This window comes from Schistocerca serialis, chromosome 1 (genome assembly GCF_023864345.2).
Source record: "Schistocerca serialis cubense isolate TAMUIC-IGC-003099 chromosome 1, iqSchSeri2.2, whole genome shotgun sequence".
NCBI lineage: Eukaryota > Metazoa > Arthropoda > Insecta > Orthoptera > Acrididae > Schistocerca > Schistocerca serialis.
In genome coordinates, this window is record NC_064638.1 from 717,974,426 (window position 1) to 717,997,357 (window position 22,932).

The following is a 22,932-nucleotide window of genomic DNA, read 5'->3' on the forward strand; positions in this document are numbered from 1 at the left end:
GTGACAGAACTGAGGGGGAAGAGACCATTGGGTGGAGGAAGGGGGGAGAGTGAGTTACCATATATTGAGGCCAGGATGAATTTGGCAGAAAAGAATGTGTTGTATGGATGACTCCCATCTGTGCAGTTCAGACAAGGTGGTGGTGGAGGGGAGGATCCAGATGGTATGGGTTGCAAAGCAGCCCTTGAAGTCAAGTACGTTATGTTCAGCTGCATGTTGTACCATGGTCTTGTACATTGCTCTTGTCCACAATTTGGTGGTGGCCACTCATCCTGGTGGACAGCTGATTGATAGCCATACCAATGTAAAACACTGTGCAATGATTGCAGCTGAGCTGGAATATGAGATGGCTGCTTTCACGGGTGGCCTGGTCTCTGATGGTGTAGGATAAGCCTGTGACAGGACTGGAATAGGAAGCACCGTGTGGGTGGATTGGGCAGGTCTTTCACTAGGGCCTTCCACGGGGATTCGATCTGTGGCAAGGAGTTGGGAAGGGGAGTTGCATAGGCAGGGACAAAGATGTTGTGGAGGTAGGCTGGGTGGAAAAACATCATTTTAGGAGGTACGGGAAAGATCTTGGGTAGGATGTGTCTCATTTCAGGACATGATAATCAAAGCTTGGTTAAAGGATGTGGTTCAGTTGTATCATTCTGGGTGGTGCAGGGTGATGTGGGGCAGCATTCCTTTAGAGCTGATTCTTGGGGGTTGTGGGAGGGTTGGGGGTGTGTGAGCATATGTCATGGGAAATCTGTTTGCAGACTAGGTTAAGGGGATTGTGCTTGTATGTGAAATCCATTGTGAGACCTCCAGCAGACTGGGTAAGGGAGTTCTTCTCACTGCAGGTACTATATAGGACAAATTTTTTGGTGTGGAAGGGATGGGAACTGCCAAAATTCAGTTACTGTTAGTAGTTGGTGGGTTTAATACAGACAGAGCCATGGACCCAAAAGAGAGGATGGGGTCAATGTCTAAGAAGGTGGCATACTGTGTTGAGGAGAACCAGGTGAAGCAGATGGGAAGTTCTGAAGGAATGAGGATAGATTGTCTTGACCCTGAGTGCAGATCATGATGATATCATCAATGCTGAACCCGAACCAGATCAGTGGTTAGGGGTTTTCTAAGCTTAGGATAGTTTCCTCTAGGTGTCCCATAAACAAGTTAGCTTAGGAGAGTGCCATGTAGGTGCCCAGGGTTTTGCCACAGAATTGTTTATATACCTTCGCTTCAATAGTTTAGACAAGAAGAGAATAGAAGCTTTCGAAATGTGGTGCTACAGAAGAATGCTGAAGATAAGATGGGTAGATCACATAACTAACGAGGGGGTATTGAATAGAATTGGAGAGAAGAGAAATTTGTGGCACAACAACTAGAAGAAGGGATAGGTTGGTAGGGCATATTCGGAGGCATCAAGGGATCACCAATTTAGTATTGGAGGGCAGTGTTGAGGGTAAAAATCGTAGAGGGAGACCAAGAGATGAGTACACTAAACAGATTCAGAAGAATGTAGGTTGCAGTAGGTACTGAGAGATGAAGAAGCTTGCACAGGGTAGAGTAGCATGTAGAGCTGCATCAAACCAGTCTCTGGACTGAAGACCACAACAACAACAACCTTCGCTTCATAGGAGTTATGTGTCAGGATGCAGTTAGTAAGATATATGAGGAATGAGGTAGTGTTTTGGAACATGAAGGGCATTGGAAAAGGTAGAATTCAGTAGCAACATTACAATGGGCATAAGTGATGTTGGTGTATAGGAAAGTGGCATATCAACACTAATAAGCATGGCTTCAGAAGGTAAAGGGTTGGGGATGGTAGAGAGTTGGTGAAGCATGTGGTTGATATCTTTGATGTGGAAGGCTGGATTTCAGGCAATGGATTCAAGGTGTTGATCTATGAGAGCTGAAATTCTTTCAGTGGGAGCACAATAGCTAGCTACAATGGGACAGCCTCAATTGCTGGGTTTGTGGATTTTGGGCAGCATGTAGAAAGTGAGTGGGTGAAGTGTCATAGTGGTGAGGAGGAAAATGGATTCAGAGGAGATGTTCTGGGAAGGATCTAAGGTTTTAAGCAGGGACTAGAAGTTATGTTGGACTTCTAGGATGGGATGACTCTGGCAGAGTTTATAGGTAGAGGAGTCAGATAAATGGCAGAGGCATTCTGCCTGGTGGTCACTGCGATTCATAATGACAGTGGTGGAGCCTTTGTCTGCAGGTAATATGATTAGGTCATGATCTTGTTTTGAGGCTGTGTATGGCTGTCCTTTCTTCTGCTGAAAAGTAGTGTTCTTAGGAAGGGACATGGGGAAGGATGGCAAGGAAAATTTGGAGGTAAGGAATTTCAACATGCAGCTGAGCATGGTGTACTTGATTTCAATGGCTGCTTCACAGTGCGGGCCCTCTAGATCCTCCCCTCCAGCACCAGCCTTTCCTAAACTGTATGGACAGGTGTTATACTTACAACACATTCTCTGCTCCCAAGATCATCCCATTCTCAACCTATGATAACCTACTGTCCCCCCACCCTCCACCCAACAATTTTCCTTCTGTCCTGTCACCTCATCCCTATTCATGCCCCTCATTCTCTTTGTGTGCAACCCTCTGCCAACACAACCACCCATCTTTCCCCTTCCCTGCTCATCTCCTTTTCTCCCACCCATCCCCCCCCCCTTTCTCTCTCCCTGCCCCACATCCTCCTGACACTGCGGCTGGTGGCAGTCTCGTCAAGCCTCCTCCTAGTCCCTGCACACACTGCCAGACATCACTCTTCTCTCCCCTCACTCATACCCTGCTATCCCTCCTTCTTCCCTGTCCCACTGTGGATTGCTGCTTGCATTTGCTGTGACACAGCTGCATTCTGGCCAAAGTGGCCAAAGATAGTGGTCATGGGTGTGTGAGGCGTGCTTGGTAGTATTCGTATGTGTGTGTTTTCTTTGCTGAAGAAGGCTTTGACCAATAGCTCACAAGTGTAACAGTTTTTTGACATGCCTGTCTGCAACTCTGTGTGTCATCTTTATGATAAGTAGCTGTGTTATCTTTACGGTCAGCAGCAAACAATTCTGTTAGTAAGAATAATCTACACAAAACATTAAAGTCATTTAGTTTGCTCCAATCAGTTGTCAGTTGTACAGGAAGATACATTTTTATTTGAGATTTATTTGTGATTTTTATGGCCAATCCAGTGACAAATTTCTTAGCAGAACTAATTAAAATTCTGAACATCTTAATGCAAGAATATAATTGCTGTAAATAAACATAAATTCTTTTAAATTCATAATATATGCCAAAATATGGTAGTACAGGCATTATTGTGGGTACTTTAGCATGTATATATTTACATGTATCTGCTAACTGTATTATTAACATGGAAACGGTATTAATATGGGAATGAAAATGTGTGTTCATATTTTTGATCTGATCCATATCCTTGAGATCTCTTCTCTTAGGATCTGGGGCTGTTCATTAAATTTATGCAAATTATTTCTTGTATAAAAGGTGTATTCTTTAATGTTCCACATCAATCATAATCTCCTCACAATGGGTCTCTGGGGTAATAACATATCTAATGGAATATAATCTATAAAAGTTTATGAATGTGATTTAATACTTACATTTCCTCCACAGGTAAGTTGAGTGTGATGCTGCCTTTAGTATCATCACCATATTTGAGGTATCCAAGGAACCCAATCAGTGTATAAATCAAACAAATTGCAGTCATGCCCTGGTTAAGGACACCACACAATCCAAGAAAGTGCCTAGGAGTCTTCATGTTGTTCTCAAGTGGCATTACCTGTGTACAAGAAGGTTGCATTAACTGTTAGCTGTTTGAACCAGGTATGTCTCAGGAATATGTTTTGTAGCTCTGTATTCACATGATTTTAAAGTGTTTTTTAAACTTTCTAAATGCCATCTGAATGCACCAATGTTTTTTACTAATTTTTCTTCCAAGTCACAACAGCTTTAGCAAGTGTATAATGTTAATAACCACAAAAATTTAATTAAACTCAATAATTAAAAGATTGTAGGCATTATTAGCATCAGTATACACTGACAAGCAACAGTAAAAACATGCAGGTAGTGTTACATACTGGGTCAATATTAGAAACGCAAATAAATCAAATTGAGGATGCTCACAGTTGCATGAGATGGTGGGTTGATTCTGAATATTTCAAAACATAAAATCAATAAGAAATAAATTTCTAGAATTACAGTTTTATTACTTGAGTGTGCTCTCCTGTGTAGATAGGTATGCTGTGCATGCCTTGCAGAATAAAACTGAATACCTTTAATTTTGGAGGTTTTCACAGTATAATCAAGGAAATGGTTCAATAAGAGCACGATGTTATGAAAAGAAAGCAAACCACCCTAGAATAACATTCAAATTTTGTCAGATATATCTGTTTTGATGCAAATTAATAACACAGTATCACAGAACTAGCGGATTGGTAGTGGGGAGACAGATAAAAAGGTGTGAGATGGGGAGAGGGTGAGGGCATGGACTGCGAAGAGTGACTAAATTTATAGGAAGTTGAGTTAGTGCTATGCCAAAAAAAGCCCTTTCCAAGTATTACACTTATTACATGTCAGAAAATTCTTTGAATTCTGTACCACAATTATGGAAGTCTTTGATGTGATTTAAATCTGGAATCATGATGTTAACAGCATATTAATACGGTTACATGAAATTAATTACAGTGTACTTGCTATGACACTTTCATGTTTACTTTCTGGCAGATACTAGTGACTAGGTATGCTGATATCCAGCTTTTCTACATCTACATCTATTCTCTGCAAACCACTGCAAATTGCATGTGCTTATTTTCTTATCACCAGACTTCCCAAACAGAGGTTTAGCACATAGCACTTCATTCATTGACAATTTATTTTTCGACCAAACTTCATTATGTGGTTTGGATGTAAAGAAAAAAATATTATTTTCTCAGCATGGTGTTCAAATGTTTATCATAACAATTAAGTTTAAGTAATGATAGATTAACACACAACTCACTCAGAATGTTTTGAAAGACATCACAGAAAGAACAATTTGATTGAATTTGGTAGACTGACACTGTAGATGAGAAATAAAACTCTTTCTTCAATAGTATATTCCTAAAACCTTTGGTACTACTGTTTCCTCTAAGTTATATGAGGGTATACTGAAACAGGAGCAGAGAGATAGGACAAAACAGGGTATTAGAGCATCTTGTGCCACAAAAAGGAGAGAACAGCCCATAAACTAGAGCTATATCTATTTTATTAACATTACTGTAAAATCTTCCCTTCTTATTTTCTTCCCATCTTATAAAAAAATAAAACACTCCAAGAACAAAGGCCGAATAGTACTGAAGTTAGTAAATAACAAACAAATAGAAAACAATGACATACACCTATGAGATTCATTTTAAAGATGATAGCAGCATTATGACTGATTCAAATCATCTGTTATGTAATTCAATAATTAGTTTTATACTCTGGCAGTGAACCTGATAAAAGGAAACTGCTGTTGCACAGGACTTGGTGTGCTACTTCCAAAACATAGTTTTTATTATATTTTTAAACTTTTTCATCTGAAATTTGTTGCACAGCAGACAACTATCTCTGATGTGGCTAACAAGTTGTCATTTTGATTCTCTATATGAGTAGTTTAGTTAGTCCACAGGTAAGACTGAAAGGAAATTTAAATGCAAAATTGGAAAAATTACTGTGATGGAAACTAGTAGATGGGAACAGAAATATAGGTTGAGAAAAAGGGTGAGTGGGGGGGCAATTACAAGACACTAAAATACATACTTACAACCCCGACTGCTTCCATGGCAAAAATGACAATGCTGAAGAACTGAGGCAGGCCATAAGGGTGGCCAAAGTGCACACGATCCCAAATAGATGGTAGGTCCTGGACCAGATAATACACTGTAATACCCAAGCCAGCACCCATGAATAAATTGGCAATCATGGATATTGGCGCAAGCCATTTCAGGTTGGGTACAAAGCCAAGCAGGAGAAGTGGTGGCAGTGTTCCTGCTATATACCAGCGTTGGTCTAATGTTGAATTTGTGTGGTGCTCCACTACCTACAAAAATAGAGACAGCCAACTCAATATCTTCTATTAATTGAAAGACATACTACAAATGTTCCATGTAAATTATGCTAAAATCATAGTACCAATGTATTGATTGTAACATGACTCTATTTTAAGAACTTCTTAAAATTGAAACCACGATACTAAATTTATTACATATTTCATTCTGGTTCTTGTTCCTTTCCACTCTGCTGTAATTTCCCTTCATTTTCTCTACAGTTCACATTCATTAAAATAATCACAGAGGATTGCAAAGTATAAGACAAATAGTGGAGGGAAAAAAATCACATATTTAAATAGTGCTAGTGTTTGTAGACTAACAATGCAAAATTTTCTGTAATAAATATTCATCCTTTGCATGGATGACAAAGAATTGCGACTTGATAACACTGTAACAGGAACAGAAACCAGATGGCAGTTATAAGAGTCGAGGGACATGAAAGGAAGCAGTGGTTGGGAAGGAAATGAGACAGGGTTGTAGCCTCTCCCCGATGTTATTCAATCTCTATATTGAGCGAGCAGTGAAGGAAACAAAAGAAAAATTTGGAGTAGGTATTAAAAGAGTCGAGGGACATGAAAGGAAGCAGTGGTTGGGAAGGAAATGAGACAGGGTTGTAGCCTCTCCCCGATGTTATTCAATCTCTATATTGAGCGAGCAGTGAAGGAAACAAAAGAAAAATTTGGAGTAGGTATTAAAATCCATGGAGAAGAAATAAAAACTTTGAGGTTCGCCGATGACATTGTAATTATGTCAGAGACAGCAAAGGACTTGGAAGTGCAGTTGAACGGAATGGATAGTGTCTTGAAAGGAGGATATAAGATGAACATCAACAAAAGCAAAACAAGGATAATGGAATGTAGTCGAATTAAATAGGGTGATGCTGAGGGAATTAGATTAGGAAATGAGAGACTTAAAGTAGTAAAGGAGTTTTGCTATTTGGGGAGCAAAATAACTGATGATGGTCGAAGTAGAGAGGATATAAAATGTAGACTGGCAATGGCAAGGAAAGCGTTTCTGAAGAAGAGAAGTTTGTTAACATTGAGTATAGGTTTAAGTGTCAGGAAGTCATTTCTGAAAGTATTTGTATGGAGTGTAGCCATGTATGGAAGTGAAACATGGATGATAAATAGTTTGGACAAGAAGAGAATAGAAGCTTTCGAAATGTGGTGCTACAGAAGAATGCTGAAGATTAGATGGGTAGATCACATAACTAATGAGGAAGTATTGAATAGGATTGGGGAGAAGAAAAGTTTGTGGCACAACTTGACTAGAAGAAGGGATCGGTTGGTAGGACATGTTCTGAGGCATCAAGGGATCACCAGTTTAGTACTGGAGGGCAGCGTGGAGGGTAAAAATCATAGAGGGAGACCAAGAGATGAATACACTAAGCAGACTCAGAAGGATGTAGGTTGCAGTAGGTACTGGGAGATGGAGCTTGCACAGGATAGAGTAGCATGGAGAGCTGCATCAAACCAGTCTCAGGACTGAAGACCACAACAACAACAACAACAACAACATTGTATCAAAATCCATAGTAACTATCCTCGTTCAGTACAGTATGACAGAGGTGGCCACTGAGTACAGTGTGCAGCACATCTTGCTATTTTATATAAGGTGTGGGGGTTCATATCTGGGTATAGCTATCTTTATTTTTGCTTACTAATTTTGTTCTGTCCTATAATACTGCAGTACTGTTTCTTAAACCATCCACACCCTTAAACTGTGTAGTACAGTATTTTAATGATGAGGAAGCCTATGATTCATCAGAAAAATGTAAATAATTGTGAAGAGTAAGTCTGTTAGAAATTGCCTGTTGCAGGACAGAAATAACTATAAAACTAATCAATATAGAGAAATTAACCCTTTACTATGTATGAGACTTCTCATGCATTGGGTGTTGAATACTGATAAATTCTTGCCATTTCTCAGATTTTTTGGTGTTTTGGGCTTTGGACAGGTACTGGGAGGGTTTAAGAACATTTATTTAAAGTATTTACTCCAGTCCACAACAACAATATAGTCTCACAGCAAAATAGGAAAACACAGATTTAAAAAAAAAAAACCAGGATGATCAATGAAAATCATCTGTTAGATCTACAGCAGACTGAATAGAGTGGCACTGGTCTATCAAAAGTACTGTCACTGAAACCTTGAACTTTATTTTGAAACAACATCTATTGGATTTATAGAAAACTACAAACAGTATCACAAGACTGCCAAAAGGGTTCAAATCACAAACTGAGATGAAAATTGTCTACAAAAACATTGTAGCACTACCTGTTGGGCTCAAAGTAAATGATATGGAGTGGCAAGACCCTACTAGTAGCACTATGATCAAATGATGCTTTAATTTCACCACAACTAAAAAAAATAAACAAATGTATGCTACAAAACTTTTGTAACCAGTGCACTGCATTACATGCACATTGGTGCCACTGTAGCAATCAACTGCTCTTAGGGCAGCATGCTTTAATTGCTGTGCCAGTCCATAGCTGTCAAAGGCTTAAACAAAATTCATATTTGAGCAACTCAGAATCTGCTCATCATATACTCTACAGAATATAAAATATGACTGCCAAAATGTCACACTTCATGAGTCAAATATAATACTATGAATAGTCTCACCATTGCAACAGGTCTTTCATGACACATATATTGTCTTCCCAATAGAAATTCAGAGCTACCTCCCTGCACCTACACACCCTTAGTGATTAGCTGCAAAAACTCTTCACATCATAGCTGCATCTGAAGATACAATAGCAGCACTGATGCATAAGTTTCTTCACATTCTTAGGTGGAGTAAAAAATGGTTATTCAACTGTCTCAACAGAAAGACACTCAGTGGATTTCAGTCAAGTGAGTGTGGAGGTTGTAAAATATCACAACTGTTGAGCCATTTCCTGGGGTAAGCTCTCCTTAAATACCTCTACATATTGATTCACAAGCCTGAGGGTGTAACATTGTGTTGTAACCATAACCTCTCCTAAATGTGAAATGGAATATTTTGTAGCTCATGAAGTAAACTGCTTGTGAGGAATACATGCAACACATTTCAAAAGCTTCTATTCTCTTCTTGTCTAAACTGTTTATTGCCCACATTTACCTTCTGTAGAAGGCTACACTCCAGATAAATACTGCCAGAGGAGATTTCAAAACACTTAAATTTATACTCAGTGTTACAATTTATTTTATTTTTTTTTTTTTTTCAGAAACAATTTTCTTAAGATTGTCAATCTGCATTTTATATCCTCTCTAATTCTGCCATCATAAGATATTTTTCTGCACGGACAGCAATAGTGACACTTCCTGATCTGTTTCTGTCAGTAAGACTTATTTAATTTTGAATATTTATTTCAATTTTCAAGCCTTTTGCATGCTATTCATGTCAATAGTTTGTACAAATTAAATTATACACAAAGATACATATAAGAAAATAAGACAATAATAAGATAACAGTTAACTCATATAGATTTGGGAACAGATATACAATGAGTGTAATTAAAATTAAAGATCATCTGTTGCACAATCAAAGTATTTTCTGTAGCATAAAATGCTTTATTTCTTAGCCAGTTTTGTATAACATTTCTGAAGGTTTTTTAATGAGGTAGTGTGGGCTTCTGGTGACAATGCATTCAACAGTTTAACTCTGAAATATGTACAGCTATTATGAATCTTGCTTAGTTGAAGTGGGTGTTGCTTTTGTGTTTATCTTGGCTATAATAACACATTCACTATGATGCTCATAGTAGTTCACCCACATTCTTATTTCCCTATTCATTACTAATCCTATTTCTACATTATCCCTATTTCATTTTGTGCTGATAACCAGTGGTTTACAGTATGTTTACTTTCCATGTGTCATTTCTTGTTTTAAGTTTTCTAACATACCTACCTAATTAAAGAATTTAACATCCCATGCACCAGACCATAGAATGGTGGACTTGTTTTTTTATGATAACATGCTCTAGTCTAGAGTAGCCCTTGAATAGAGTGCCAAATGAGGGTGGGGGCTACTTTACCTTGAGAATGTTTCTTACATGAGAATGTCATAATTATGAAACCATACAGAAGAACTACATGTCCTAAGGATACATAACAGCTGTGGTTCCCTTTGCTTTTAGATATTGCAGTACCAACATAGCAAGGCCATATTGGTTAAAGTTGGAAGGACAGATAAGTCAATCATTCAGATTGTTCCCCTCCAACTACTGAAAAGGCTACTGCCACTCTACAATAACCATATATTTTTCAAGCAATAAAAGTAATGGTCATGAAACTGGAAAGATGCTATTTGGTACTAATCGATGGAAGGAGCAGGCCCAGCTCATAGTTAAAAGCTCTTAGGCATATATGTTAAAATACATTTTTCAATAATGCATTGTTGTTGTTGTTGTTGTTGCTGTTGTGGTCTTTAGTCCTGAGACTGGTTTGATGCAGCTCTCCATGCTACTCTATCTTGAGGAAGCTACTTCATCTCCCAGTACCTACTGCAACCTACATCCTTCTGAATCTGCTTAGTGTATTCATCTCTTGGTCTCCCTCTATGATTTTTACCCTCCACACTGCCCTCCAATGCTAAATTTGTGATCCCTTGATGCCTCAGAACATGTCCTACCAACTGATCCCTTCTTCTAGTCAAGTTGTGCCACAAACTCCTCTTCTCCCCAATTCTATTCAATACCTCCTCATTAGTTATGTGATCTACCCGTCTAATCTTCAGCATTCTTCTGTAGCACCACATTTTGAAAGCTTCTATTCTCTTCTTGTCTAAACTATTTATCATCCGTGTTTCACTTCCATACATGGCCACACTCCATACAAATACTTTCAGAAATGACTTCCTGACACTTAAACCTATACTCGATGTTAACAAACTTCTCTTCTTCAGAAACGCTTTCCTTGCCATTGCCAGTCTACATTTTATATCCTCTCTACTTCGACCATCATCAGTTATTTTGCTCCCCAAATAGCAAAACTCCTTTACTACTTTGTCTCTCATTTCCTAATCTAATTCCCTCAGCATCGCCCGTCTTAATTCGACTACATACCATTATCCTCGTTTTCCTTTTGTTGATGTTCATCTTATACCCTCCTTTCAAGACACTGTCCATTCCGTTCAACTGCTCTTCCAAGTCCTTTGCTGTCTCTGACAGAATTACAATGCCATCAGCGAACCTCAAAGTTTTTATTTCTTCTTTTGGATTACAGAATTTAAATTATCAGGAAGCATTTCAAATATTTCTGACACAAATTCATGTAATGACAGTCAACATTTTTGGAACAGTTTTTATGTGGTATCAGATGATGTTTTTCGAACAGGCGGTAGCTAGTCTCAAGGCAGTGTCTTTAAATTCTGCCTGCTCTATTTAGCAAAGGTTTGAGGGTGTGGCTTCTACAGAGTACAGCTCCTTTTTTGTCTCCCAAAGTCTCAGATCCTTGAGCCTAGCTGTCATGCATATCATCTACATCACTGGTAGAACTTGAGATACCTTTTGGTCCTAAGTGTTACAAGCCCATATATAGTTTTTTTTTTACATTAAAACTTGCATCCTATGAGTATATGCTATTTCAGACTGCCAGAACATTAAGGGTTTCTTGAAAGCAAGTCATTGGTATGATTTGTTGTAAGAAAATAACAGGGAACATCATACTGGATGTTAAGGAATGTTTGTGTCTTGTTCATCATAGCTTGCATGTCATGAAAGACAATAATATGCTGAAAATGTATCAAAAATGCGTAATTCTTGGTATGATTAGTTATAATTAAATGTTAGTTAATGTCATTACAGTGCAAAAGAAAAGAAGTAAAAAGACTGGGTGTGATGGTGGAATGAGGGCTGTGTAATGCTGGAATGGAAACAGGAAAGGGGCTGGGTGGGTGAGGACAATGACTACTGAAGGTTGAGGCCAGGAGGGAACGTAGCACATATAACAGGGAAAGTTCTCACCTCTGCAATTCAGAAAACCTGGTGTTTGTGGGAAGAATCCATATGGCACAGACTGTGAAGCAGTCATTGAAATGAAGGATGTAATGTTTGCCAGCGTGTTCAGCCACAGTTTGTTGGTGGCTGTTCATGCAGACAGACAGCTTATTGTTTTCATGCCCACATAGAATTCAGCACAGTGGTTGCAGCTGAGCTTGTAGACCACATGGCTGGTTTCACAGGTCACACTGCCTTTGATGGGATATGTGATGTTTGTGACCAGACTGGAGTAGGTGGTGGTGGAAGCATATATGGGACACGCATTGCTTCTAGATCTATTTCAGGGATATGTACCATGAGGTAAGATGTTGGGAGCAGGAGTTGTGTAGGGATAGACAAATATATTGTGTCGGTTCAGCGCACAGTAGAGTGTTTCTAAAAGATTCTAAAACTTTTTCATTAATTTAATAGAAGTATGTTCTTCAACGTTAGATGTTATGTACATGAAAGAGATCTCTCTCATGAGCGAGTTTCTCCCATTGTGTAAACATAACAGGAAATATGGATCCACTAACTGCAAGATAGTTTTGTACATCACTGCCTGATTTGATTGCAATTTGGTATTTTTTTTATTCATCGAGAAATCATAGTCATAGCAAAAGACATATGTCATCACAGAAATGTCTCTGCAGCATTGCATGAACTCATGAATGCTGCAGATTGAACTCATAAAAACATTAAACATCTCAAGTTTAGAACTGAAAACAGGAAAAACATTAAGCATGAAGAAGCTAAGATCTCTTCAAAATTTGTACTTTTGTACAATTCATTGTGATGAAGTGTCATGAAACATGAAGTTGGTAGATAAATATGCTACCTATAGATATGATTTGGGAGTTAATTCTATGGGGCATTAAACCCTAAGATTCCTTCTTTGGAGTTAACTTTTGGTGTTATTTAATAGTTGAGTATGGAATGAAAAGAAGATACATTATGTAAACTTTTGGATAGATTTGATATTGTACTGCTCCTGTCTGTCACCTGAAACCTTGGTTGTGATGGAAGACTGATCTGTAGCATAGCTCACGATATGTTTTAGTTCCAATTGATAAATTTCACAGCCTTCCCCACCATGGAAACCATGTGCTGCACCTGGGAATGGGTATACATGTAAAGTGGAAATTTGAGTGTACATTTAGCAAAGGAAGTGAAGCAAAACAATAATACACTACGGTAATCTGTTTAGATTATACATATAAAGGCTCACTGCTTAAGTTAAATATGAACTACATAGTGCAGCAAGGGAAAAGTAGAGGTAGGTCAGAAAGAAAATGGTAAGAGTTAGTTATGTGATCATAGGGAGAAGGAAATAATTGAAGAAGGGGCATCCAATACTGATGGACTGAGTGACTGTTTATAGCAAAATATTTATTTAAAAGTTTACTAGTGAAACCACTGTATCCTCATTTGTGTATTAGCATTAAGTAATTGTACATGTTTTGTACAGGATATGCAGTAATTTCTGAACTGTAAATAAAAAACCACTTGCCAGAATAAGTGTACCTACTTGGGCCAGTGTACTATATTAGGAACCAAACCTATTATCTCCAATTTTTAACTTAATAACATACTCACTGTGGCAACTGGACAGCTCTTTTGTATTATGTTACATAAATAAATACATTAATCCTTGTTCCATAGATCATGAATACGACATTTTGTAATGATGTGGGACGTGTCACTTTAACATAAGTTTTCTTTACACAATATAATTAATTAATTTTTTTTACAGTTATCAATTCATATCTAAAAATTCATCTACTGAGTAGCAGGAGTTGTCATTCAGTTAATTTGCTTTTAAATGTTGCTTGGCTATCTGTCAGACTTTTAATATTATTTGGCAAATGGTTTTTGTGGTAGCATAATTCACCCCTTTCTGTGACAAACTGAGATTTAATGCAGAATAGCGAAGATCATCCCTTTTTCTAGTGCTGTAGCTATGCACTTCACTGTTATTTTTGAATTGGGATGCATTGTTAATGACAAATTTCATAAGTAAATATATACTGCGAATATCTTGAATTCCTTAAGTAAATGTCTGTGAGGTGATCTTGGGTGGGCTCCAGCTATTATTCTGATTACACACTTCTGTGCAATGAATACTTCCTCTCTTAATGATGAATTGCCCCAAAATATGATACCATATGAAAGCAGTGAATGAAAGTAAACATAGTAGGCTAATTTACTGATATGTTTATCACAAAAATTTGCAATAACCCTAATAGCATAAGTAACTGAACCTAACCATTTCAGCAGATCATTGATGTGTTTCTTCCAATTCAATTTCTCATCAATGCACACTCCCAGAAATTTTGAGTATTCTGCCTTAGAAACAGACTTCTGTTCATAATCTATATTTATCATTGTTGTTATGCCATTTACTGTACAGAATTATATAAACTGTGTTGTCTCAAAATTTGGTGAGAGTCCATTTTCAGAGAACCGCTTAATAATTTTCTGAAAGACATTATTTACAGTTTCCTCAGCTGATTCTTGCTTTTTGGGTGTGATTACTATACTTGCATCATCAGCAAAAAGAACTAGCTCTGCATCTTCATGAATATAGAGTGGCAAGTCGTTAATATATATTAAGAACAATAGGGGACCCAAGACTGAACACTGTGGGACACCATTCTTGATACCTCCCCAGTTAGAGGACTCTGCTGATTTTTGAACACTATCTGTACTGTTAATTTCAACCTTCTGCATTCTTCCAGTTAAGTAAGAATTAAACCATTTGTGCACTGTCCCACTCATACTACAATACCTACGTTTATCTATAAGAATTTCATGATTCACAAAATCAAAAGCCTTTGAGAGATCACAAAATATCCCAATGGGTGATGTTTGGTTATTCAGTGCATTTAATATTTGATCAGTGAAAGCGTATATAGCAGTTTCTGTTGAAAAGCCTTTCTGAAAACCAAACTGAGATTTTGTTAGTACTTCATTTTTACAAATATGTGATGCTACTCTTGAATACATTACTTTTTCAAGAATTTTGGATAAAGCTGTCAGAAGTGATATTGAGCAGTAGTTGTTAGCATCAGACCTATCCCCTTTTTTATGCAATAGTTTAACAATAGTGTATTTCAGTCTACCTGGAAAAATACCCTGTTTCAGTGAGCTACTTCAGATGTGGCTGAGAATCCTACTTATTTGTTGGGAACAAGCTTTTAGTACTCTGCTGGAAATGCCATCAATTCCATGTGTGCTTTTACTTTTGAGTGAATTTACTATTTTCGTAATTTCAAGAGGAGAGATGCGTTGAATTTCAATTCTATCAAATTGCATAGGTACTGCCTCTTCCGTATACTGCCTTGCATTTTCTAATGAATAGCTGGATCCTATTTTCTCTACTTAAAAATGATTATTAAAAATGTTTTCTACTTCTGACTTCTTGTTAACAAACTTTTCATTCAGTTTGATAGAAATACAGTCTTCCTGTACTCTGGGTTGACCTGTTTCCCTTTTAACAATATTCCAAATTGTTCTAATTTTATTATTAGATGTGCTAATCTTAGACATAATGCACATACTTCTGGACTTTTTAATAACTTTTCTTAATACAGTGCAGAAGTTTTTATAATGTTTCACTGTTTCAGAATCATTACTCCTCCTAACTATAAGATACATTTCCCTTTTCTGTTCACAAGATATTTTTATCTTTTTAGTAAGCCATGGCTTTTTACGTGGTTTCTTGTAATTATATTTTACTGTTTTCTTAGGGAAACTGTTTTCAAATATACTCACAAATGCATCATGAGATAGGTCAAATTTTAAATTTGCATCATGTTCCCTGTACATCTCATCCCAGTCTAACTGTTGCAAGTTTTCCCCAAAATTTTGAGTTGTTAAATCGTTAATTGAATGCACTATTTTGGAGGACTGTATTGAATTATTGTATGGAGCTATGTCATATACTATAACTAGCTGTGCATCATGATCAGACAGACCTTTCTTAACAGGAAACGTTTTTATTTGATTAATTTATCTTGGTCTATTAAAACATTATCTACCAGTGGGCTGCTTTCCTGTACCACCCAAGTAGGAAAATTAATAACTGATGTCAATTTGAAAGAACCAAGTAATACTTCAAGGTCAAGCTTTCTAGCGGACTCTATCAGAAAATCTAGACTGAAATCCCCACAAACAATAATTTGCATTCCTCTGTCTGACAGATAGCACAACAAAGAATTCAAGTTTTTCAAAAATAGTTGAAAATTTCCTAGTGGGGACCTATACACAGCTACAATTATAAAAGTGCCATTATCTAGTTTAAGCTCACATGCCTGTGCTTCTGTATGTTGCTCTATGCAAAAAATTTTAATTTCCACATTTTTCACACTACCACAGATTTTAGCATATATGGCAACTCCTCTCACCATAGTGTCTCTACTTGTCCTGAAAGCTTATATCCACCTGTATTTACCATTTCCATACCTGTGACTATATGATGTTCAGATAGGCATAGTACATCTGTTCCACCCTTAGTTTCTAAATCTTCTAAACAAACAAGAAGCTCACCTACTTTGTTTTTTAATCCCCTTATATTTTGCTGCAATATACTAACATTATTTTTCACCGTGCTTTTATGTGAATCTTGTGACATACTAACATTATTTTTCACTGTACTCTTATGAGAATCTTGTGATATTTTAACATCTCTAGTAACTGCCCGTCTGAATTTCCCATTGAGCTTAATTTCAATCAATGTTTGATGACTGAACATTGATCTTAGCCTAAAAAAGGACTCCCATAAGTTTCAGTGCGCCTCCTTACGGATTTTGCTATGAGCTCAGCCAGTTTACCCTTCCCTTTCCTACTGAGATGCAGGCCATGTCTTGCAAAGTCCCACCTACCAATACCATCAACAGGAACCAAACCTACACCTGACAAAGTAGCCACCCGAAGCAGCTGATCTAGCTCCATATTGACCCTCCTGACAGAACTGTTCAATTGGGGCTGATCATACCACATGAAAGCAGGAACCAAGCCAACATTTGTACGGTTCGTTGCAGATGCTATTTTTGCCAGGTCACACTCAATATTGTAGCCCTCATTGCCATCAATACCACTGAATGAAGGTAATGGTCATACATGTCATTACTGTGTTGCCAAGTTTCTATTCTTTGACATCAGTTTTCTACCTCAGATGTGCATGGATCAGATATTATCACAGACATTTCTGTATTGTTAGCTTGCACAAAATCAAATGCGTGATTTTTTTTGACCATTTATTACAGGAATTTTTCTGAGAGAAACTAAAACTGAAAATATAGATACAAAAATTGAATATAATTAAACCAGAATGTTCACATGTAGACAGGAAATGCCTCTATGCAGTAATTAAAAAAAATAAAAATAAAAAAAAGTAAGTCTTATGGCTCTACAGAAGCCTATGACAATGTTTTACACAAAAAAGAATAAAAAGCTGAAGGAGTGTTCATCCCTTGAACCTAGATAATCAGATAATTAAAAGGACAGAGTAATGAGATAGGTTTTTAATGGTTTTTTAAACTGCTGGGGATTCCCAGTTTTTTGTTTTGTGTTAGACAGGAATTCATTTAATATCTTTCCATCAAAGTTTACAATTTGACTCTCAACCCTACACAATGAGGCAAGGACTGCATGTATTGTGACTGAGTAATTCACAAGGTGAAACTGATTTTAATTATCAGCAACAAATATTTTTAAGGAGTAAATGTATTGGGAAATGTGTGTTGGAATGTGGAAAACCTTAAGAAGGCCACTCTACAATATGTGTGGCTACTTACTTCACACATTGTTCCTACTGTTCACTTTTTACTTTAGAACCATTGCCTCAGAAGATAATTGTACAAGATAACAAGGAATGAAAATGAACAAACACACTTGTCATTAACTTCCACAATGTTTGAAAGTAATTTGCATCCCAATCAATGTTATCACAAGGCTTCTTCCATTTAAGTAATATTTGTAGGAATTAATTTTCTTATTATATTTATATATTTACTACTATATGCAGTTTCAATGATAAATGTTTATGGAAGAAGCATTCACTATTTTCCAATATGTTACATCTAGAAAGCCTTGATGTAATGTTATTTTTCTGAAAGTTTCCTTCATGGTTTAAGCACTTTTCTGAATCTAGGCACTGACAAAGGCTTTATAAGGATATCTGAGCATTTGAGAGAATCACATTATTTCTATGAGTTTAGTGGATTTATGCCCCATTATGATGCTTCATAGTGAAACCATGGTGGAGCTGGGGGTTTGGGATAATGGCAGGGGGTTTGCACGCACACTTTGTTATCTTCCAACAACTAAATTTTTTACCACACCTAAACTGAGTATTTACCGTAAGTGCCCCAGCTACTGGGATTAATCTCAGTCATTATCAAACATTAACCTTGATATTAATGTAGAATCAGTTAGGAAGCCTTGGGAAATTTTACTGTGCACATTCTGTCACCCTCTCATACTAGTATAGTAGATAGGATTAGGCAAAGAAGTGGGAAAAGTTCAGAAACATGATCTGAAATAAATTCTAATTGAGAAATTTTATTATCGGTACAATTCAACTGATTACTGCTTCAACTAAAAGAGGGGAAAGTCATTTAGTTTGCAAATTTGGTCTGTAATATACCTTTGATGATGGGACATACCTGTTGAATGTTGTTGGCCACAATGACTGTGTACACACTGCAGGTGCCGAAGTATGTTGCAAACAAACCTATAATGATGGTGAGCCTGTAAATAATCAAACATCATCAGTTATGACCACAAAATTGAGTTTTCTTGGTGCAGATTTGATGTTCTTAAGTGTCATTTCAATGTACAGCATAAAAACTAACAGAAAAATATAATTTAAGTTCTCATGAAACTTTGGCTTCCTGCAAACAATTACAGCCCCACTAAACTTTTACAGCACACATAGCACCAATGAAGCAGATTGTATTTTGCAGGTTTTTGTGTTGCTCAACAGCTACATTGATGATATGTTTACAATAATTTGTGTTGACTTGAAGGTCAGGGTATTAACTTTTTTCATACTTTATCTCTGTGTTGTCTTATGGATTTATTATCTAAAAAAATATATTTTCAGAGAATTCTACTAATATTTGAACTCTGACATTAGCTGTATCATCTCCAAGGTTTCCCAGTGAGAAATCTTTGTTTAGTTTCTGTCCTACTTTTCTACCAAAATCACAAAGTCATCTTGTAATGGGATTTGCTACCACGTATCAGTTGCTGTAACTCTTCAAGGAGATCATTAACCCTTCACCAGAATATGAGCTTGTGAGTGCACAGACTTGAATATTTACATGTTGGTTGGTTGGTTGGTTGGGAATTAAGGGAATAAACAGCAAGGTCATCAGCCCTTGGCTATTGGAGAGTTCATCTGGCTCTGGTGACATCAGCCAGAAATTTGATCAAATTATGGGTGGTTGGTACCCTTGCCAGATTCCTGTATGACAGATGAATAGTTGCTTCATGGTCAAATGTTGGACTGATCCATGATTCCACAATAAGTAGCATCAATATTGCTTGCACTGGACAGTGTCATTGGAATTGTAGCTTTCCTGGTGCGACCATGTGGACTATAAAGTCAGTTGCATGCTAGTATTAGCACAGATTCTTGCTTACTTGGCTTATGTATGCTTGAATTTGTGTGAAGCTCTGTCTCAACATTTTTGTCATACAATGCTAGAACTAGAGAACATGTTAGCTCCTCCTTAAGGACATGGAAAAGATTTCTTGCAGCCTATTCCAGGAAAATTTGGCATCTCCCTGGAGTAGTTCTTGCATGAAATGTGCCTTGGCACAAAGTCCTTTATCAATTGCCAGTAGTATGAGCCATTATGAAGAAATTTCTCAAATCACGGGTTTGGCAAGGTATCAGAAAAACTGTGACTGCTTTTATTTGCTCTGAATTAGAATGAACCCTATAGCCATTTGCTAGTGCCCCAAGATTTTTATTTCTTGAGTGATAAAGAGACACTTTCCTTGATTCAGGCAGATGTCTGCAGTCTGAATACACTTCAATGCAGTTGTCAGGTGCTTATATGTTCTTCAGATGTCTTTGAAAAAAATGTCCCTGTCATCTAGATAGCAAAGATTTCCAGTCATATGTTCGAAGGGGACTTGAACATTCCACAAGCCAAATGACCTAACTTTAAAGTCATAGAGGCCATCATGTCTTATGAAGGCAGTATTTTCTCAGTCATCCTCATGAATCTTGATTTGCCAGTAGCCTTGCCACATGTCCATAGTTGGGAAATAATTTGCTCCTTTCAAACAGTCCACTGTGGAATGTCAGATCACTTAATTGGGCAGGTAGGTTAGAAAATTTAAAACGGGAAATGGATAGGTTGAAGTTAGATATAGTGGGAATTAGTGAAGTTCGGTGGCAGGAGGAACAAGACTTTTGGTCAGGTGAATACAGGGTTATAAATACAAAATCAAATAGGGGTAATGCAGGAGTAGGTTTAATAATGAATAAAAAAATAGGAGTGCAGGTAAGCTACTACCAACAGCATAGTGAACACATTATTGTGGCCAAGATAGACACGAAGCCCACACCTACTACAGTAGTACAAGTTTATATGCCAACTAACTTTGCAGATGATGAAGAAATTGATGAAATGTATGATGAGATAAAAGAAATTATTCAGGTACTGAAGGGAGACAAAAATTTAATAATCATGGGTGACCGGAATTCGAGAGTAGGAAAAGGGAGAGAAGGAAACATAGTGGATGAATTTGGATTGGGGGAGAGAAGTGAAAGAGGAAGCCATCTGGTAGAATTTTGCACAGAACATAACTTAATCATAGCTAACACTTGGTTCAAGAATCATAAAAGAAGGTTGTATACATGGAAGAATCCTGGAGATACTAGAAGGTATCAGAAAGATTATATAATGGTAAGACAGAGATTTAGGAACCAGGTTTTAAATTGTAAGACATTTCCAGGGGCAGATATGGACTCTGACCACAGTCTGTTGGTTATGAACTGTAGATTAAAACTGAAGAAACTGCAAAAAGGTGGGAATTTATGGAGATGGGACCTGGATAAACTGAAAGAACCAGAGGTTAGAGGTTGTACAGAGTTTCAGGGAGAGCATAAGGGAACAATTGACAGGAATGGGGGAAAGAAATACAGTAGAAGAAGAATGAGTAGCTCTGAGGGATGAAGTAGTGAAGGCAGCAGACGATCAAGTAGGTAAGAAGACAAGGGCTGGTAGAAATCCTTGGGTAAGAGAAGACATATTGAATTTAATTGATGAAAGGAGAAAATATAAAAACACAGTAAACGAAGCAGGCAAAAAGGAATACAAACGTCTCAAAAATGACATCGACAGGAAGTGCAAAATGGCTAAGCAGGGGTGGCTAGAGGACAAATGTAAGGATGTAGAGGCTTATCTCACTAGGGGTAAGATAGATACTGCCTACAGGAAAATTAAAAAGACCTTTGGAGATAAGAGAACCACTTGTATGAATATCAAGAGCTCAGATGGAAACCCAGTTCTAAGCAAAGAAGGGAAAGCAGAAAGGTGGAAGGAGTATATAGAGGGTCTATACAAGGGCGATGTACTTGAGGACAAATTATGGAAATGGAAGAGGATGTAGATGAAGATGAAATGGGAGATAAGATACTGCGTGAAGAGTTTGACAGAGCACTGAAAGACCTAAGTTGAAACAAGGCCCCAGAAGTAGACAACATTCCATTGGAACTACTGATGGCCTTGGGAGAGCCAGTCATGACAAAACTCTACCATCTGGTGAGCAAGATGTATGAGACAGGTGAAATACCCCCAGACTTCAAGAAGAATATAATAATTCCAATCCCAAAGAAAGCAGGTGTTGACAGCTGTGAAAATTACCGAACTATCAGTTTAATAAGTCACAGCTGCAAAATACTAACACGAATTCTTTACAGACAAATGGAAAAACTGGTGGAAGCCGACTTTGCTGAAGATCAGTTTGGATTCTGCAGAAATGTTGGAACACATGAGGCAATACTGACCCTACGACTTATCTTAGAAGCTAAAGTAATGAAAGGCAAACCTACATTTCTAGCATTTGTAGACTTAGAGAAAGCTTTTGACAATGTTGACTGGAATACTCTCTTTCAAATTCTAAAGGTGGCAGGGGTAAAATACAGGGAGCGAAAGGCTATTTACAATTTGTACAGAAACCAGATGGCAGTTATAAGAGTCGAGGGGCATGAAAGGGAGCACTGGTTGCGAAGCGAGTGAGACAGGGTTGTAGCCTCTCCCCGATGTTATTCAATCTGTATACTGAGCAAGCAGTGAAGGAAACAAAAGAAAAATTCGGAGTAGGTATTAAAGTCCATGGAGAAGAAATAAAAACCTTGAGGTAATTCTGTCAGAGACAGCAAAGGACATGGAAGACCAGTTGAATGGAATGGACCATGTCTTGAAAGGAGGATATAAGATGAACATCAACAAAAGCAAAACAAGGATAATGGAATGTAGTCGAATTAAGTCGGGTGATACTGAGGGAATTAGATTAGAAATGAGACACTTAAAGTAGTAAAGGAATTTTGCTATTTGGGGAGCAAAATAACTGATGATGGTCGAAGTAGAGATTATATAAAATGTAGACTGGCAATGGCAACGAAAGTGTTTCTGAAGAAGAGAAATTTGTTAACATCAAGTATAGATTTCAGTGTCAGGAAGTTGTTTCTGAAAGTATTTGTATGGAGTGTAACTATGTATGGAAGTGAAGCATGGACGATAAATAGTTTGGACAAGAAGAGAATAGAAGCTTTCGAAATATGGTGCTACAGAAGAATGCTGAAGATTAGATGGGTAGATCACATAACTAATGAGGAGGTATTGAATAGAATTGGGGAGAAGAGGAGTTTG

The 22,932-nt window shown here is 37.4% G+C and overlaps 1 protein-coding gene across 4 annotated transcripts in view; it reads right to left on the reverse strand.

Moving 5' to 3' along the window:
• Window positions 1-22,932, reverse strand: part of LOC126481220 (proton-coupled amino acid transporter-like protein pathetic) — a 322,252-nt gene that overhangs the window by 18,289 nt on the left and 281,031 nt on the right. For all 4 annotated transcript variants that reach the window (XM_050104836.1, XM_050104828.1, XM_050104844.1 and 1 more), the window contains 3 exons: window positions 18,706-18,790; window positions 5,789-6,064; window positions 3,606-3,784 (listed from right to left, as the gene is read on the reverse strand). In XM_050104836.1, the coding sequence (XP_049960793.1) occupies window positions 3,606-3,784; window positions 5,789-6,064; window positions 18,706-18,790 (540 nt within the window). The remainder of the gene's footprint in view (window positions 1-3,605; window positions 3,785-5,788; window positions 6,065-18,705; window positions 18,791-22,932) is intronic.